Source organism: Ixodes scapularis, unplaced genomic scaffold, assembly GCF_016920785.2.
Source record: "Ixodes scapularis isolate PalLabHiFi unplaced genomic scaffold, ASM1692078v2 PGA_scaffold11__112_contigs__length_91849675, whole genome shotgun sequence".
Taxonomy (NCBI): Eukaryota; Metazoa; Arthropoda; class Arachnida; order Ixodida; family Ixodidae; genus Ixodes; species Ixodes scapularis.
This window is the reverse complement of record NW_024609837.1, coordinates 13,935,841-13,950,178: the sequence shown is the minus strand read 5'-3', so window position 1 is coordinate 13,950,178 and position 14,338 is coordinate 13,935,841. Positions and strand designations below refer to the sequence as shown.

The 14,338-nt window shown below is 43.3% G+C and overlaps 1 protein-coding gene across 1 annotated transcript in view; it reads right to left on the bottom strand.

The window, feature by feature from the left end:
* Positions 1-12,119, bottom strand: part of LOC121835174 (lachesin-like) — a 205,405-nt gene extending 193,286 nt beyond the window's left edge. Inside the window, exon 1 of the mRNA XM_042289146.1 lies at positions 12,056-12,119. Coding sequence (XP_042145080.1) covers positions 12,056-12,119 — 64 coding nt within the window. The remainder of the gene's footprint in view (positions 1-12,055) is intronic.
* Between the last annotated feature and the right edge of the window lie 2,219 nt (positions 12,120-14,338).

The window sequence follows — 14,338 nt, the reverse complement described above, 5'->3', positions numbered from 1 at the left end:
TGTATAACATACTTGAAGTTAGTAGTTGATATTACGCCGTTTATGGTTTTATTGGACGCGGCATAAACCAACGACCAGTTCGCGCTTTCCACTTTTGGCTCGCTTCCTCCTCTCTCTCCTTCCACACTGTCCACCGTTGACTGTTTCATCCTCCCTCATAGTGAGAAGGATCTTTTGCCTTGCAGAATCTTGTGTCTGGTCGTCGGCCTTTAACTTCGCGTGAAAATCGCGCGCGACTCTCACGCGAAGGCACGGGGTTCAACCTCGCCAGTGTTGTTATTCTTTTTTTTTTTCGCGACTCTTCTAGAGTGTTTTAGAAGAGCCTTGCAACGTATCGCTTGTTCCTCTGAATGTTCTACACAACGTACCTTGTATAAATGAACCCGAGTCTGACAACGTCAGGTCAGTCGCTATTTTGTCGCCATTTCTCAGTGTCTATGGTTCCTTCTGGTTTAAGTGTGTAGGCACAAGTTCGACCTATTAAACGTTTACTTTCGGTTCCAAATTTATCTGCTATTTTTATTCGCGACAATATGAAATACATTTTTAAAACGCAGATAAACTGGTATAAAATATTGACTTGGAAATTTAATAAATTCGTTCTTTTTTATAACAGGGTGCTGGCTCTATATCAAAAACTAAAATTCTCTGCTGGACACGCCATTATGACATGATATTTTATTAGGGCCGCATTTTCGCACCTGTGAATTTATCACTTGTTACAGAATTCTAACTCTTAATTAACCAAAAAGTTGCTCTTTCTCAGTTATCGGTGTACAATCCAAGCTCGTTTAACAGATCCTGATTTTGACCAAAATGTTGATTTGTTTTAAAAGGAGTATGTTATATGCAGATATGAAATTAAGTCAATGATATGTAGAGGAAAACCAACCAAACTTCCCAAATTGATACGTTATATTATATCCAAATGTCTGTCTTAACCAGGTCTGTTGTAATGAGCTCAGACTTTATATACCTTTTAGCATATACTACCTTGTACAGTCTAATAATCTTTTTTTAATCCTAAAATGTTATTTCTACGAGGGTATATATGCTGGCGTATCTCTCTTTCTTAGATTAATTTAGATAAACGTGATGGCTTTGTGAAACATTGTAAAATGTAGTTCTTCTTTAACTAGTTCAAGTCTTTACTGGTGTGCAATAACGGTTTTTGTTTCTACAAAAGTCTATCGTCATTGTTTTTTTATATAGAACAGTTTTAATTGTCCCAGTGACTTTTTCTGCAAAAAGAAACTATGAAATAGTAAATGCTGCTAGTGGAACAAATTTTTCGTTTTTTAAGTTGCTGCTATAATTAGAAGGTTTCGAAATAAAAGCAACAAACTAAGAGTTGCTCAACTTTCGGTTATATTCCGCGCTTATGCTGCTTAATGAGTTTGGCGAGAAGCATATGTTGCGCCTTTTCTGTGGTTTTTCAACAACGCGTCAAACATTCTTTTTTAACCAGCATAAACGCAAAATTTGTCATTTATGTGCACTTTTGATTATATTCTTCGTTCACTAAGGATAACGAGAATTATTTTTTTAGATGGATGTGTAGTTCAAATCTAATTTGAAAGAATGTGCGATTCCGGAAATATTCAAAAATGTTACTCTCTGACGCATACCAAGCAGGCAGAATGTAAGAATTGCAATTTGAAAGCACTCTTCCAGATTTGAAACTATACTCGTCGATTATTATCGTTAGTGAAAGTCAAGAATTATCAAGTGACAAAAATAATCGGGGAGACTTGAGGGTAGGGCACAGAGGAATTTCAAATACGACGATTTCCTAACGTAGCAAGCCAACGACGCCGTGCGACAGCCCTGCAGGGGATTGGGAATCTCAAAAGAGGTATGAGGTAACAAAACGCCAAGACACGATTCTGCCTTTGGTTGAAATCAACAGTACAAACCACTAACGATGCCGAAATACTTCCCTTATAGTCCTATTGACATCTCTTCAATGCAATAAAATACTGTCAGCTCGCTTTCCTTTTTGATCTTCGTTGACATTTTTGTAACCCGGTTCTACATTTCAGTAAAACGTATTGAGCATTTACTAACGATTTGTTTTATATATAACCGCGAAAACACGTTTATACGTTCATCAGAATTATTCCGCAACTCCTGCCTTTGAAAGTGCGCTTATTCGCGGTTAGAAGCTCGCTAGGGGCGCTTCTGTTTTTCTCACTATGGGCAGTGCACATAGATGCTCACGCAGCTATGTTTTAATTTTTATAGTGCATAGCAGCTTGGCATTTGCACGTGCTTGCACCAGCAGAGGAAGTTGAAGTGTCCTCACTCTGGGTTGTGATAAAATTAAACCAGGCGGTGAAACCCAAACTTCTCGCCGCGAATAGTTCCCGCCTACTTATGACTCGCGGGGCGTGGCGTATCCCATGCATCTCATTATTGACTCACAGCCAATAAGATTACGTCACTAGCCGATGAAAACGCCGAGGAACCAATTGCGAAAGCGGGAACATATTTAGGCCACACCCTTCGTTTCTTAAGCTGTCGTGACTATACGGAGTGCAAGTTCGTCTGCTTCTTTTTCAGGAATTGTGGTGGCGTCAGAACGCCGAGCTATGATTGGCTCCTATTGAAGGATGGTGACTAGACATCAAGGCAGATTACTTTGAGGTCTACCGACTACCTTTCGATGAGAGCCAATCAGGGCTCTGCGCTTTCACGTCACCATGAACCCTGCAAAAAAAGCAGACAAGCTTACGGTCCACTTAGCAATTTTTCCTTTTTTTTCAGTTGCGGCAAAGAAAGCATCACAATATGTTGCAAAACTTTTCATCTGTTTTTCTTTCTTTTTTTGCTTGACAAACAACTTTAAGTGTGAAGCCAAACGAAAACGCCATTTAGGGTTTGACACGAGTTAATTGAGTAAAGCAGGACGCCGCCATTCCCCGCCATCCTTCTCGGCAAATTTGAAGCGACGCATGGGAGGGAGGGAATGGGGACGGGATTTCTCGCTGTTTCTCGCAAGTGGTTGCGCATGCTATCTCTTTCCGCGAGGTCAAACTTTAATCAGCCTAAGCGAGCCGGGCTTTTAATCAGCGCTGAGTGAAGTCACTGTCACCCGAGATTTAAGAGAGAGGGGGACATCTCTCGTTCGTGCGAGCGTGCGTATCACGTGGTCTGTGGCACCCCGGCCGCCGAGCACTGTAATCACGCCTCCCCACGCAGCGCCGATAAGGTCACCATCGGGACAGTGGCTTTCAATCAAAAACGCGTGATGCGTCGTCGCGCCTTAATTTTTCGGAGGTCAGATTTGTGGTCTGGGACGTGATATTCGTATGGGTGGATGGACAATGCTGAGAACTTACGAATCTGACAATGCATTGCTCTACCTAGCGAGGGTTTTTTTTTTTCTTTTACTTTTTAACGGGTGACGCAACCCAGCGAACACCTATGAGGGAGATAAACCCGATTGGGTGTGCCTATTCGAATATGCAGCTAATTGTGGTACGGCCTTGAGAAAAATATGTGCAAAAGAATGACTGAGACAAGGTCAAGGCTGAAAAATCTTTGAATCAAACGGTAGCATGCGCTGCCTAGTATTTTTTTTTTTTTTAGCTTTGTAACGAGTGATGTAACCCAGTGAAGGAGTCGAGAGGGTGATACACCTGACAGCGCTTGCCTGTCCAAAGGCGCAGCTAAGTTTGGAGCGGCCTGGATAATATTATGAACAGCGAGATAACTTAGACAGAGTTGAGGCTGGAAAACGTTTAAATCGGGCGGTCGCTTGCGTCCCCTGGCGAGCGTGTTTCACTATGTAACGAGTAGCGCAACCCAGTGCGAGAGCCGTGAAGGAGATATAAGGTGACCGCGTGCACCTATCTAAAACTGCAGCGAAGTCGGGCGCGACCTGTGGGGTAGTATATGGAACGAAAGAACTCAGACAGGAACAAGGTTGGAGCGGAGGAAGTATCAATAGACGTCAAACCATGCCAACCTTAAGCCGAAAACAAAAGAGGCGCTAGGCTGGAAGGCATATAGAAGCAAACACCTTTTGAACACGGTAGCTTGGTTTACGGGACGTTAACCATCATCGTGAATTTGTAAACTCTGGACTTAGGGGAAGTTGTTGTTGTAACCGCTAGATGCTTGCAGCGTTCGGTCATAGAATACGTTCTTCGACTAGCATTACCGGTTTCCAGCGAAACGAGCAAATGTAAGAAACAAATGTACGTTCGCAGCTAAATTTGGAAGGCGACAACGCCCAAAAGATTTAGAAGAAATTAAACGACAATGAACCGTACTTTACGTGCAAGATTTTTGTAGAAAATGACCAAAACAGGCTGCATATTTTTAATTCAAAATTGACCAACCGCGTTGCAACACATTGTTCAGTACTGACGCCCACAGTTTTACACTTTTAGGAAACTTTGGCTAATGCCACATGCAAATCGTATTATTAGGGTTGCTTATTAACGAAAACACAAGGCGTTTCAAAGGAAAAAGAAAACGTATTTTTTGGCCTGCTTAAATATACTCCGTGAGAACGTGACGCCAGTGATTGGGATAAAACGTCCAAGTTTTAAAACTTGACGTTACCTGCATAAAAATGTAATTGAGAAAAACTATATTTTTTCTATGGATCGACGTCCACCTAAGCGTAATATCGTCAAAACAAGAAATAACATTGCGAGCGCCTGTAACATCAATTTCAATAATAACTAAATCTTGACACCGAAGAAAAATTAATAGCCTCTTTTTTGCTAAAGCATTTCTTTTTTTCCTTTTTTTACCTATGTATATTTGACATTTACTCGCAATGTCAGTTCCTGGTCTGACAATATCAAAATTTGATTCAACGTCTTCTTATCATTTTTTTTATTTTTCTCACTTATCTTCCAATCCAGGTAACGTCATCTTCTCAGAAGTTAGCGTTCTATCTCAACCGCGAGCTCCACATACTCACAAAGTTCGAGCTTCCTTAGATACATAGTTTATCCACGCGGCGGAAAACATGTTTTACTTTTTCTCGGGAACGCCCGTTAAAGTTGACGTGCGTATGTCCACCTACCAGCGGTTTGTTTACGGCAAAAATTAATTATGCATAATATATGAAGGTTTAAATTAAACATGTCGGTAACTCCTGATAAATTGTAACGAATAGTGAAGAAAAAAAATCCGGTTGCCTCATTTTTCAACACATTACGCAGCAATATCTAGGGTAGCAAAAATAGCAACATAAAAAAGTTCATGTTCATTACTGTTATGCCCTCAGAGAACGAGCGTACATCAAGCATATTTCTGAGCTCCAATAAACAAAAGGCGGATCGCTGCGTGCTGCCAGCACCGCGTAGCGGTAACATCCGGAAACATCGCACGTTGTTTGCGGGCGTGAAATTATCCTAGAAAAAAAATCATTGCACTGCACCCGGCATCATCAGTGCTTCAGCGATCGTCCTGCTAAGTATCCTGAATGCACAAAACGGATACCCCTCCACGTGGTTCAACTAGAAGAGTCCGATGTGTTAGAAAAACTATCTGACGCCGCGAAGAATTAAGCTTCGCATTTCTCGCAACAAGACGCCTTCAGGACGGTTACTCAGAGCTCTGCCGTCGCCCTTCTTTAAGGGTAGAGAAGTGCGACGTAGCTTTCCAAGCAACAAGAGCGTCTCCCCAAATCCAGTAACCTTCCCATCCACGCACAAACTCAACCCCTAATAAAGAAATAATAATAATAATAAATGAAAGACGTTTACAATTCCCTGTGATGCCGAATTAGAACGCAGCTCTTGAGGAGGAGGAGGTTAGGGTACGGAGAGGACGGTATGCCCCTACTCCTTTCCTCCCCCTCCTTCCTTCATGACGTCACTCAGGACACTCGTGACGTCATTATGAGAAACGTCCCATAATGCAACGCGCGGTTACGCCGACGGCGACGCCGCTCAAGCCGAAAGCGGGCGCATAAGAGCTGCTCTCTAAAACTAAGTACCAAAAACTCGAAGCCCGCGTTCTTTTTTTTTTTTGCATTCTACTATTTTTTGGGTTTTTTTTTTTCAATGCATTTCCTTATCAGCACACGTGACAAACGCGTGCGAGCGTAGATAAGCACTGCGGGCGCACTGCACTGTCCGGAGATATTACCGGTTCCGAGCGGGATGTGTGAAGGCAAGCATGATGAAAGCCATTGGACCAACTGATATTTTTTTTTCCGGGCCCCCGCATACATAACGTTGCATGCAAATTCGAAGCACCCCATCTTTCGCGTCCCGACGACGTACATGGCGGGTCGCGCTGCGTTCTCTCTCTGCGAACGCCGTTCTGCGGCAGCGTTCGCTTTATCTAGCGCCGTTCGGAACACGCGTCTGAAGGAAAACCCGCGGCAAAGCGGAATGCACGAGCGCGAGGACAAGAAAGTACAGATACATAAGCGTGGAGTACATAAAAGCAGCGCATGATGCTCGCCGAACATTAACATAACATTTGCAATTTAAACGCTTTCCACAGTGAATCCCGCCCCCTCATATTCTGTTCGAAGAAGCGAAGATCGCATTGGAAAGTCAAACAAGCCCGATTTTTTTATTACTTTCTAAGACTTTTATAGAACCTTAATCCTTCGCTATTTTCTTTTTTTCTTTCTTTTACGAGACGCCAGGGAACATCTAACATTTTGAAGGAGGGAGGTTCAGATTTCGGCAGCAGACTGCTGAAAACAGTGACTACAAGATTGTTTTTTGTTTTTTTTTTCTCTCTTCAACTATTGTAAGTCCTGTTTTTTTTTTTTTTTTTTGCTGAATTTTGGAGCATATAAACTGGCAACTGCAGACTGTGGGATACTAGGAACAGAGCGTTGAAATCATGGCGGAAATCTGCACCTGAAAGTTTGATCTTAACGACTGCGCTTCCAGTACTGCTGGGTTCTCCGCACGGTTTACGAGCTGCTAAACATATTCTACCACCAGCTATCTCCTCGAAACCGGGTAAAGAGCTGCAATAAAACGCCGGTCAATTCCTATTCAGTTATACGCACTCATAAACCTGAGGCCACTATTAACGCGGCAGTGTTGAAGTGTAACGGTTTCGAACACTTGTTAAAGAAGGCTGAATTTTGAGCCCTACGATAGCCGACACTGCAGTACAGTGTTTTAGATACTGTACAACTTGTAGTTACGTTACTTTTTCTTTCTAAGCTCGACCAAATCGCAAAAGTGTGATTCACATTTAGTGATTTTTTTTCTTCTTACAAGTGAACTTTTTTGTCTCAAGATCGTATGCAGCAGAAAGCGTGTACTTTATGACAGCTCAGTAAAGGGTGCTTGGTCTAATAAAGTACTATTCCTATCATGCGGTCTCCAACGCGCATTATGCAGTAGTGATAGCACGTGCTCACACAGATTCGTACACATATAAAACGCGTGGAGTTGGCAGCGAACAACTTTTGTCCTCAGCGAGCATCTTCTGCACGCATTGTCGAGCTACAGCGCCTTAGCAAAGTCGGTAGATTATCTGCTAAAACTAGAGATTCGATTTTTTTTTTTAATTTTAGCCACAGCGCAATAGCTTAACCCCCACATACGAGTAAAAAATTGTAATCCTAATAAATTTTAATCACGCGTACATCCCGTGTACAATTCTAAGGTGTACATTTCTAAGATGTACAATTCGTGCATCTTAGAAAGCGTAGTTTGCATTTGGTATCCCCTGTGCCTACATAAACTGAAGGCATGGGCGGATTTAGGGGGAGGGGGGGCGATGGCTCCACCCTCCCCCTTTAAAACCAACATAGTCAATTTCGTTTTAATAAACAAAATTAATATGCACCAGCCAAAAGTTTGGTTTTGGTGACATAGCAAATATTGTGTCAACAAAATGGATCTGGGCAATGTTTCGGCCGTAATATCATATCTCAACAGACCCCCCCCCCCCCTCTCAAAGCTTGACCCATAAGTCCGTCCCTGGAAGGTAGCCAGAAAGTACGCCGGAACAATACCTATCTTGACAAAACTTGACAGTCCTAGGGGCCTAGCTTCGGCTTAATACGACTTTGTTCCATGGGGTTAGTTAGTACCAAACTAATTTTCTTTTGCGTTTTGTGACTTTTCTTTGTCTCGTCGTATAATGGTCCAAGTGTGCCATACTTGACACAAAGATGCGGCGTATGAAGCGAAAAACCAGCAGTGAAGCTTAGATCTGGCTCTTGCTTGTTTATAGAGTAACCGGCACCGTTTCTAAGGCTGCTAATCTCTCCAAGCAAGCATTAAATTTCTCTTCCTTTCTCTTTCTGGCACTTTTACAGTGATTAAGGCCCGAAGATGTCAGATGACAGACAAACTACAGTACAAGCAGTTAAGCCTAACTGTGGCACTTGTTTGGCGAACAAGGTCCAAGATACCCAGTTTTTGGGCAGAGAAGGTAAAGTTTGACTCTGCGCTGTGCTTCTTTTGGACTTTTAAGGCACCAATTTCCAGGGGAAAAAAACACTTTTTGACACAAAGAACTGTGCTACTTGGGTGTACTCTTAAGTAATGCGTGCGTAGTAGGGCCGCTATCGACCTATAACTTTCTCAGAGAGGTGGAAAGCGCACGTAGTTAGTGAAGCTGGAGTATTAAAAAAATTATTTTTCCGCCATGAGGAACAGCCGTGCAGGAAGAGTACATAGAGGATTCTATTTTGCGGCTGTTATGCCAGGTTGAGGATGTTCTTTACACAGCCACAAACTTCGTTGCATCCGACGTGCAAGGCAATAATCTACTTGCTTCCTGTATCCTGACTGAGGAATTTGAAATTTTGTTAAATTGTCCCCAGATGTCTTTTTCTTTTCTTTTTGCAAGTTTACACGTTTTTAGTGCGTGTTAGTTCAGGGTCATAGTACTGCTTGATTGATTCGTGCCGTTAATCTTTGACGGCGTTCCCTTATACAACATGGGACGAAGCTTTCAAATTTGTCTGGCATAAACAAACACTTGAAACTTAAGTAGACTGACTGGGCATTCGATTGTCGAGTCACCCGCGACCTTAGATTTCGTCGTGCGAAAAAACGAAAAGTGCATAAGTTTTAATTCAGTGCACCCTTAACTCTTTCTGTCCGCTACATTCTCAAGCTGTTCATCGAGCTAAACTCGACGCGAAGTGACTCTAAACTCAAAATTCGTTTCTAAAAAAAAAAAAAGGAGTGTACGGCTCAATATAACCTTTAAAATGTCCTGTAGCAGAAAATGGAACCAACAGATACGTTGCTTTCTGTTGGCTTTAAATTGTGTTCTAGCCCGCTGAAGAGCACACAAGCAATTGACATAAAAAAAAAGGGCTCCGAACGCGAAAAAGCGATCAAGCAGCATGCGGAAGGAGGAAAGCAATGTCTTGGACTCAGCTCCTGGTTTATTGCACAGTAACGGCCTTTTATACAGCCGCCCGACGCTGGAGCCGTAAAGGGGGATTCCGTTTGACACGCTTTGTCGGACGCTCCGGAGTAAAACACGGCCTCTAAAGCCCCGCAAATTTCGGGCGTTGTGTCATCCGCCAGCCGTCTTTCGAGTTACTTCATCCGGGGGCTGTAATTTGTACACGCCGTTCGTAAGTGTTCTCTGCGTTATGATCTCTCTTTCTCGGGGTTAAAACCTCACGTGCGTTGTGTTTCGGGGCTCGCACGCTGGATTTGTAAATATTGGAGTTCTTTGAGCCCGCTCAATAAGCTAAGTATCAAAATAACGGCACTCCAGCCATCTTAAACCTTAATATCAGAATTTTCAGCTAGCTACATATTATATCGAAAATCGCAAGAAATAGTTTTCTGTTCTCTAGATATGTTAAAACAGTCCGCGAAAGAAAAAAACACAATATTTTGATCATCTCTATGGGGTATCTGAAGCTTGGAATGTCGCATTTTCGGATGGTAAACTATCGCCAATTGCAGCAAAGTAGAAATTTGGGCTAGTTGGTTCATGATCAGTATATACAGCGCCAAAAAACGACAGGACAAATACGGGAGTAAACAGGACGAGGCGCCAATTGCGCAAGATCTGCACAAAGCACCAAAATGGCGGCACTCAGAATATAAACGGGTAATTCTGCGTAAATTCTCTATCTAGGCGTAGCTTGCTTTGTGGTTCTAGAGTTAAGCCGCTGTCGCTCTCGACGACATATTTTCATAGTTTCGTATACTTGCCACGATAATAGGGATTTTTTAGGGAAGCATGTTTGCACGTCCCACGCGGTGCGATGGGCCCTCCGGTGCGCACTGCGCATGCGCTACAAAGGAATGCTCGCGCATGCGCAGTTCGTACGTCAGGGCTCAACGTACCGTATCAAATGTGCAAAGACGGTGCCCTAAAACTCCCTAATGTTTAAATGCGGTTCGTACGCGTCGGTAGCCATTCTGACACGTTGGCGTTCTGGCCGCTCAGCGCACCATACTTCCGTGCCAAAGCACAGGGGAGTGAGGGGAGGTATATATCAGTGACAGGCTTGAGATATTTTGCGGAATTCGTCGGCCAAAACGCGAACCTGTGGTGGCAGGTTGACACACGTGTGTCGGGAGTGGCCGAGGAACGATGACATTGCTCACGTATCCTCAAAAAACGTGCGCCAAAACTTGGTCGTTTCGAGGTTAGAGTTGGGTGCGACGCAAATGTCGGTGCTATCGCAAGACAATTTGTCCATACTCGCAATGTCGTGCTTTCTCACGAAACCTGCGAGAGTAATTCATACTTTCAGCTTAATCTTGCTCAAAGAAATGCAGGCGCTTGTTTTTGGCGTCGTATATAATATCTCTTAACTCCAAAAAATCAAATGCTTCATTCGTTTGATTTTTTTGGATTTGGAAATTGTTATTTTCCAACTGTGTTGGAGATTTCGGTTTTTACTGTACCCGTGATACATTTACATACGCCCGTGATACGTTTTGGGTGTATTTGGATATTGTCTTACATGCTATTAGTTGTGTCATTCATCATTAGTTTTTAGGTTATTAAACATGCTCCCTTGCCCTTTTGTGAAACTTTAATTTCGTAAATATGAATAGGTCAAACGCAACCCCATGCCGATGACCTTATCTTTTATTCGCTGGCCAAGAATCAACGTAGTTGATAAACATCGTCAATGATCTCAGCGCGTTAATCTATAATATTTTAGTAGAAACTAGGGTTGTAAAACTATTGGTTTGAAATGAATAGCGCCGCACTATGCCCAAATTCCGCAGTTCAAAAGAAAAACACTACTACCGGCCCTTTTTACAGTGCTGAAACTCGAAATGAAAATTGGGGATATGATGGTTAAGACTATCTAAAGGTAGTCTTCAAAATGAAACAATAGAACTCGCTTATCTTCAGAAATGTAAGAAATGAAGAATGCATCTACGTCGCGAACATCCTGGCACATTTTAGCAGGGAAGGAGTTTAAACTAAAGCACGGAATTTAAATTCACGAATATAGTACCATTTTTATGGCACGTTTCTTCTTTTGTAACTGTCGTGGATTTCCTGCTGTGCGAAGAGGAAGTGACATTCAAAAGCGCAATTTTTTATTTGTTTATTATATGCTAACACCTGTCTTGGGAACTAACGATTTTAGGTGTGTCGTCCGTGCGCAAATTTGACTCAAAATTGATTTCCGCGCTGTTCAAAGTCGCGCATGAGATAGAAGCGCGCTTGACTTCAATGCCTCTCTAAGAATTCCTGTTTTCCACTCTAGCATTCTGTAATTTTTAAAACGCCGAGGAAAGTTTTCGCACGAACAGGCCAGCTCTGTACGTCAGGCAATAGCCCCCGATGAAGATCGAAATACTCACAATTCAGTGGCTTATTTTAGCTAATCCCTAGCAGTAATTGTTATTCTATATTGCTCGGGTAGGAGTGGGCTAGATGGGGAGTAAAATGACGCGTAAGACAGCCCTCGAAGTGAAACTTTACCGACTATGCATACAGACAAACGAAAAGCTTCAAACTCTCAGCATTAACCAGTCGGAGTGCGCTGATTCTCGGAATCTTGAGCTTCCGTCAGCCCTTAAAACCCACGCGTAACACGAGAATAATACGTTTCGGCGGTCTACATTAATAACTCGAAGAGGTAGATTAGTCTTTACAGTACCTGCGGGACAGACCAGGAGCAGCACGAAGACGAAACTGGCCCTGAGCTCGGCTTTTTCCATCATGCTTGAGGTCCTCGCTTAGTTCCGAAGTCTAGCGCTTCTGCGTCCAAGCAATTCCAAAAGGAGAAGGCGAGCAGTCACTCTTGTCCGCACATTCGCAGAGTTCGAACAGGGCAAGTTGGATGTGCCCCCGACACGACGCTATCCGTGTAATTTAATGGGTGTGTCTCGGGTAATAACGTTCAGAATATCGGTGCTCGAACACCGGTTTGGAAGGTTCCGGTTGCGACTTTCTACCGGTCCGGAACGCGAGCAAGAGCGCGACCGGTACTCCACTGGAGCGTCCACTGGAACGGGGTCGTGGTCAAACTGGAGAGCGTTCGTCGCGGCACCGCTCACATGTTTCGCGGAGTGGCGTCGGGTTCAAACACGCGGGTCTCGGGAGTCCGGACTCCGACTGAACACGGCGGCGCGACGTGTTGTTCTGGGCTTTTATAGCGGCCCGCGGGAAAGGGGAGGAGCGGACCCGGTGGCCACAGCTACCGTGGCGCCACCGCCGCGCTTTCCGGAACGCGCGCGCTTTTCTTGCCGCGTTTTTTTATTGGCGCCAAAAGAGGGGAACGCCGGTAGCGCGCGTATTAGTGCTCGCGTCTCCGCAAGCACCCGGATCCAAACCGGGTCGACAAAATAGAGTCATATTTTTCGGCTAATATGAGCAGCCCTTTGCATTACGGCTTATCCATTAAAATTCTATTTCGGGACCAGTTGGTGTACGGTAGGAATAAAACAGTTAATTAATATCGAGGCACAATTGACATGTCGGTAAGCAGCAATTATTGATTTTCACTTAGGGCATCGGATTTAGAATAAGATGTGATGCATCAGGAGCTACTAGCGCGAGCTGTTTTTTCCCCTAGAAACGCAGGGCTCCACGACGTCTCACGCAGCTGAAGAAACCGCACAAAAAAAATGATCTTCGAGCTTCTAGTTTTCGCTGTGGTACAACTTGAGGTAAAATGGTATGCGATGGGAATTTCTCTCCTCGTGAATATGACAGACATCTCTTGCTGCCAATTCAGTCATGTTCCTGGATAGTACTTCGTAGTAAACGCCCAAGCTGCTTTCCCGTTGTCCGCAGATTTTCATGAAAGGTGCAATAAGGAGCGCTTGTCAGCCTATGGCGTAGCCTTTAATAAAAAAAAATGCGAAGCTAGAAAACAACTATAGCGGTGTCGATAGCGTGAAAAATGTGTATGGTACCGCGTGCCTTCTGTCAAGTTAATCGCACGAAAAATAAACCAGTGATAACAAGGTGGTCTTAACCAGAACAAAAAAAGAAGCAATGATTGTTTTATATATGACGTAATATTCGTACATTTAAAATGGCGTAAAAATGACAAGATTAAAAAACCAGAAGAAAAAATGTGCACGATGTTCAGTAACGTCAAACACCATGACATCACACACTTTATACTGGGAACAAGTACTGCTTTCCACTAGAAACCCGACCATTTTCATAACAATGCGCCTTTCATAGATCCGTTGCAGCTAACAAAGTATTTAATAAATCTAACGGCGTAAATTGAAAATACGATGCATTTCAAACGTAAAAATAGTTACTCCCTATGAAATAAAGAGACGACGTCTTAAACTGACTCCCAACATCTCAGGTATATAGGAATAACAAAAAAACAAAACTGAACGAATAACATAAAAACTAAAAATAAAACGGTAAAAATATTGAACGCAAAAAAAAAAAGACAAAAGCACAAATACCGACCTGGAGGCAAACAGTTAACTTGGTCGGAAGGTCTAAACTAAACTGAGCTTACCGCCTTTCAAACCTCGTTCTCCGTCCCTCGCCAGATTTGTTCCCCTTTGCCGTTTTGTCGCTCTTCCCTTTGCTCCTCTTTTTTTCTTCTCTCGCTCTTTCTTTATCGACGCACCTGGCGAAGGCACCTGTTGACTCTCGACAGGTGAGAAGAGAGGAGGAAACGACACTTTCTTTCTCCCCATTCCCTAGGCTTCCGTTTCCCCTTCGGCTTTTGTGTGAAAATTTGTTGTCTCCCCAGCGCGCTGGGGACGCCCATTTTTTTTTTGCCTTTATTTTTTTTTTTTTGTGGGGCGCCTTTTCTTGTCCCTAAGCTGTTTTTGGTTCAACGTATCGGCGATTGTTTTTTTGTTTTTTTTTCTGGAAGTCTGTTGGGTGAATTTGGGAAACGCGCAAGTATTCCGCTCGCGAGGTGTCCGGGTCGCTTAAAGGTAAGCGAGTGAAAGGGATC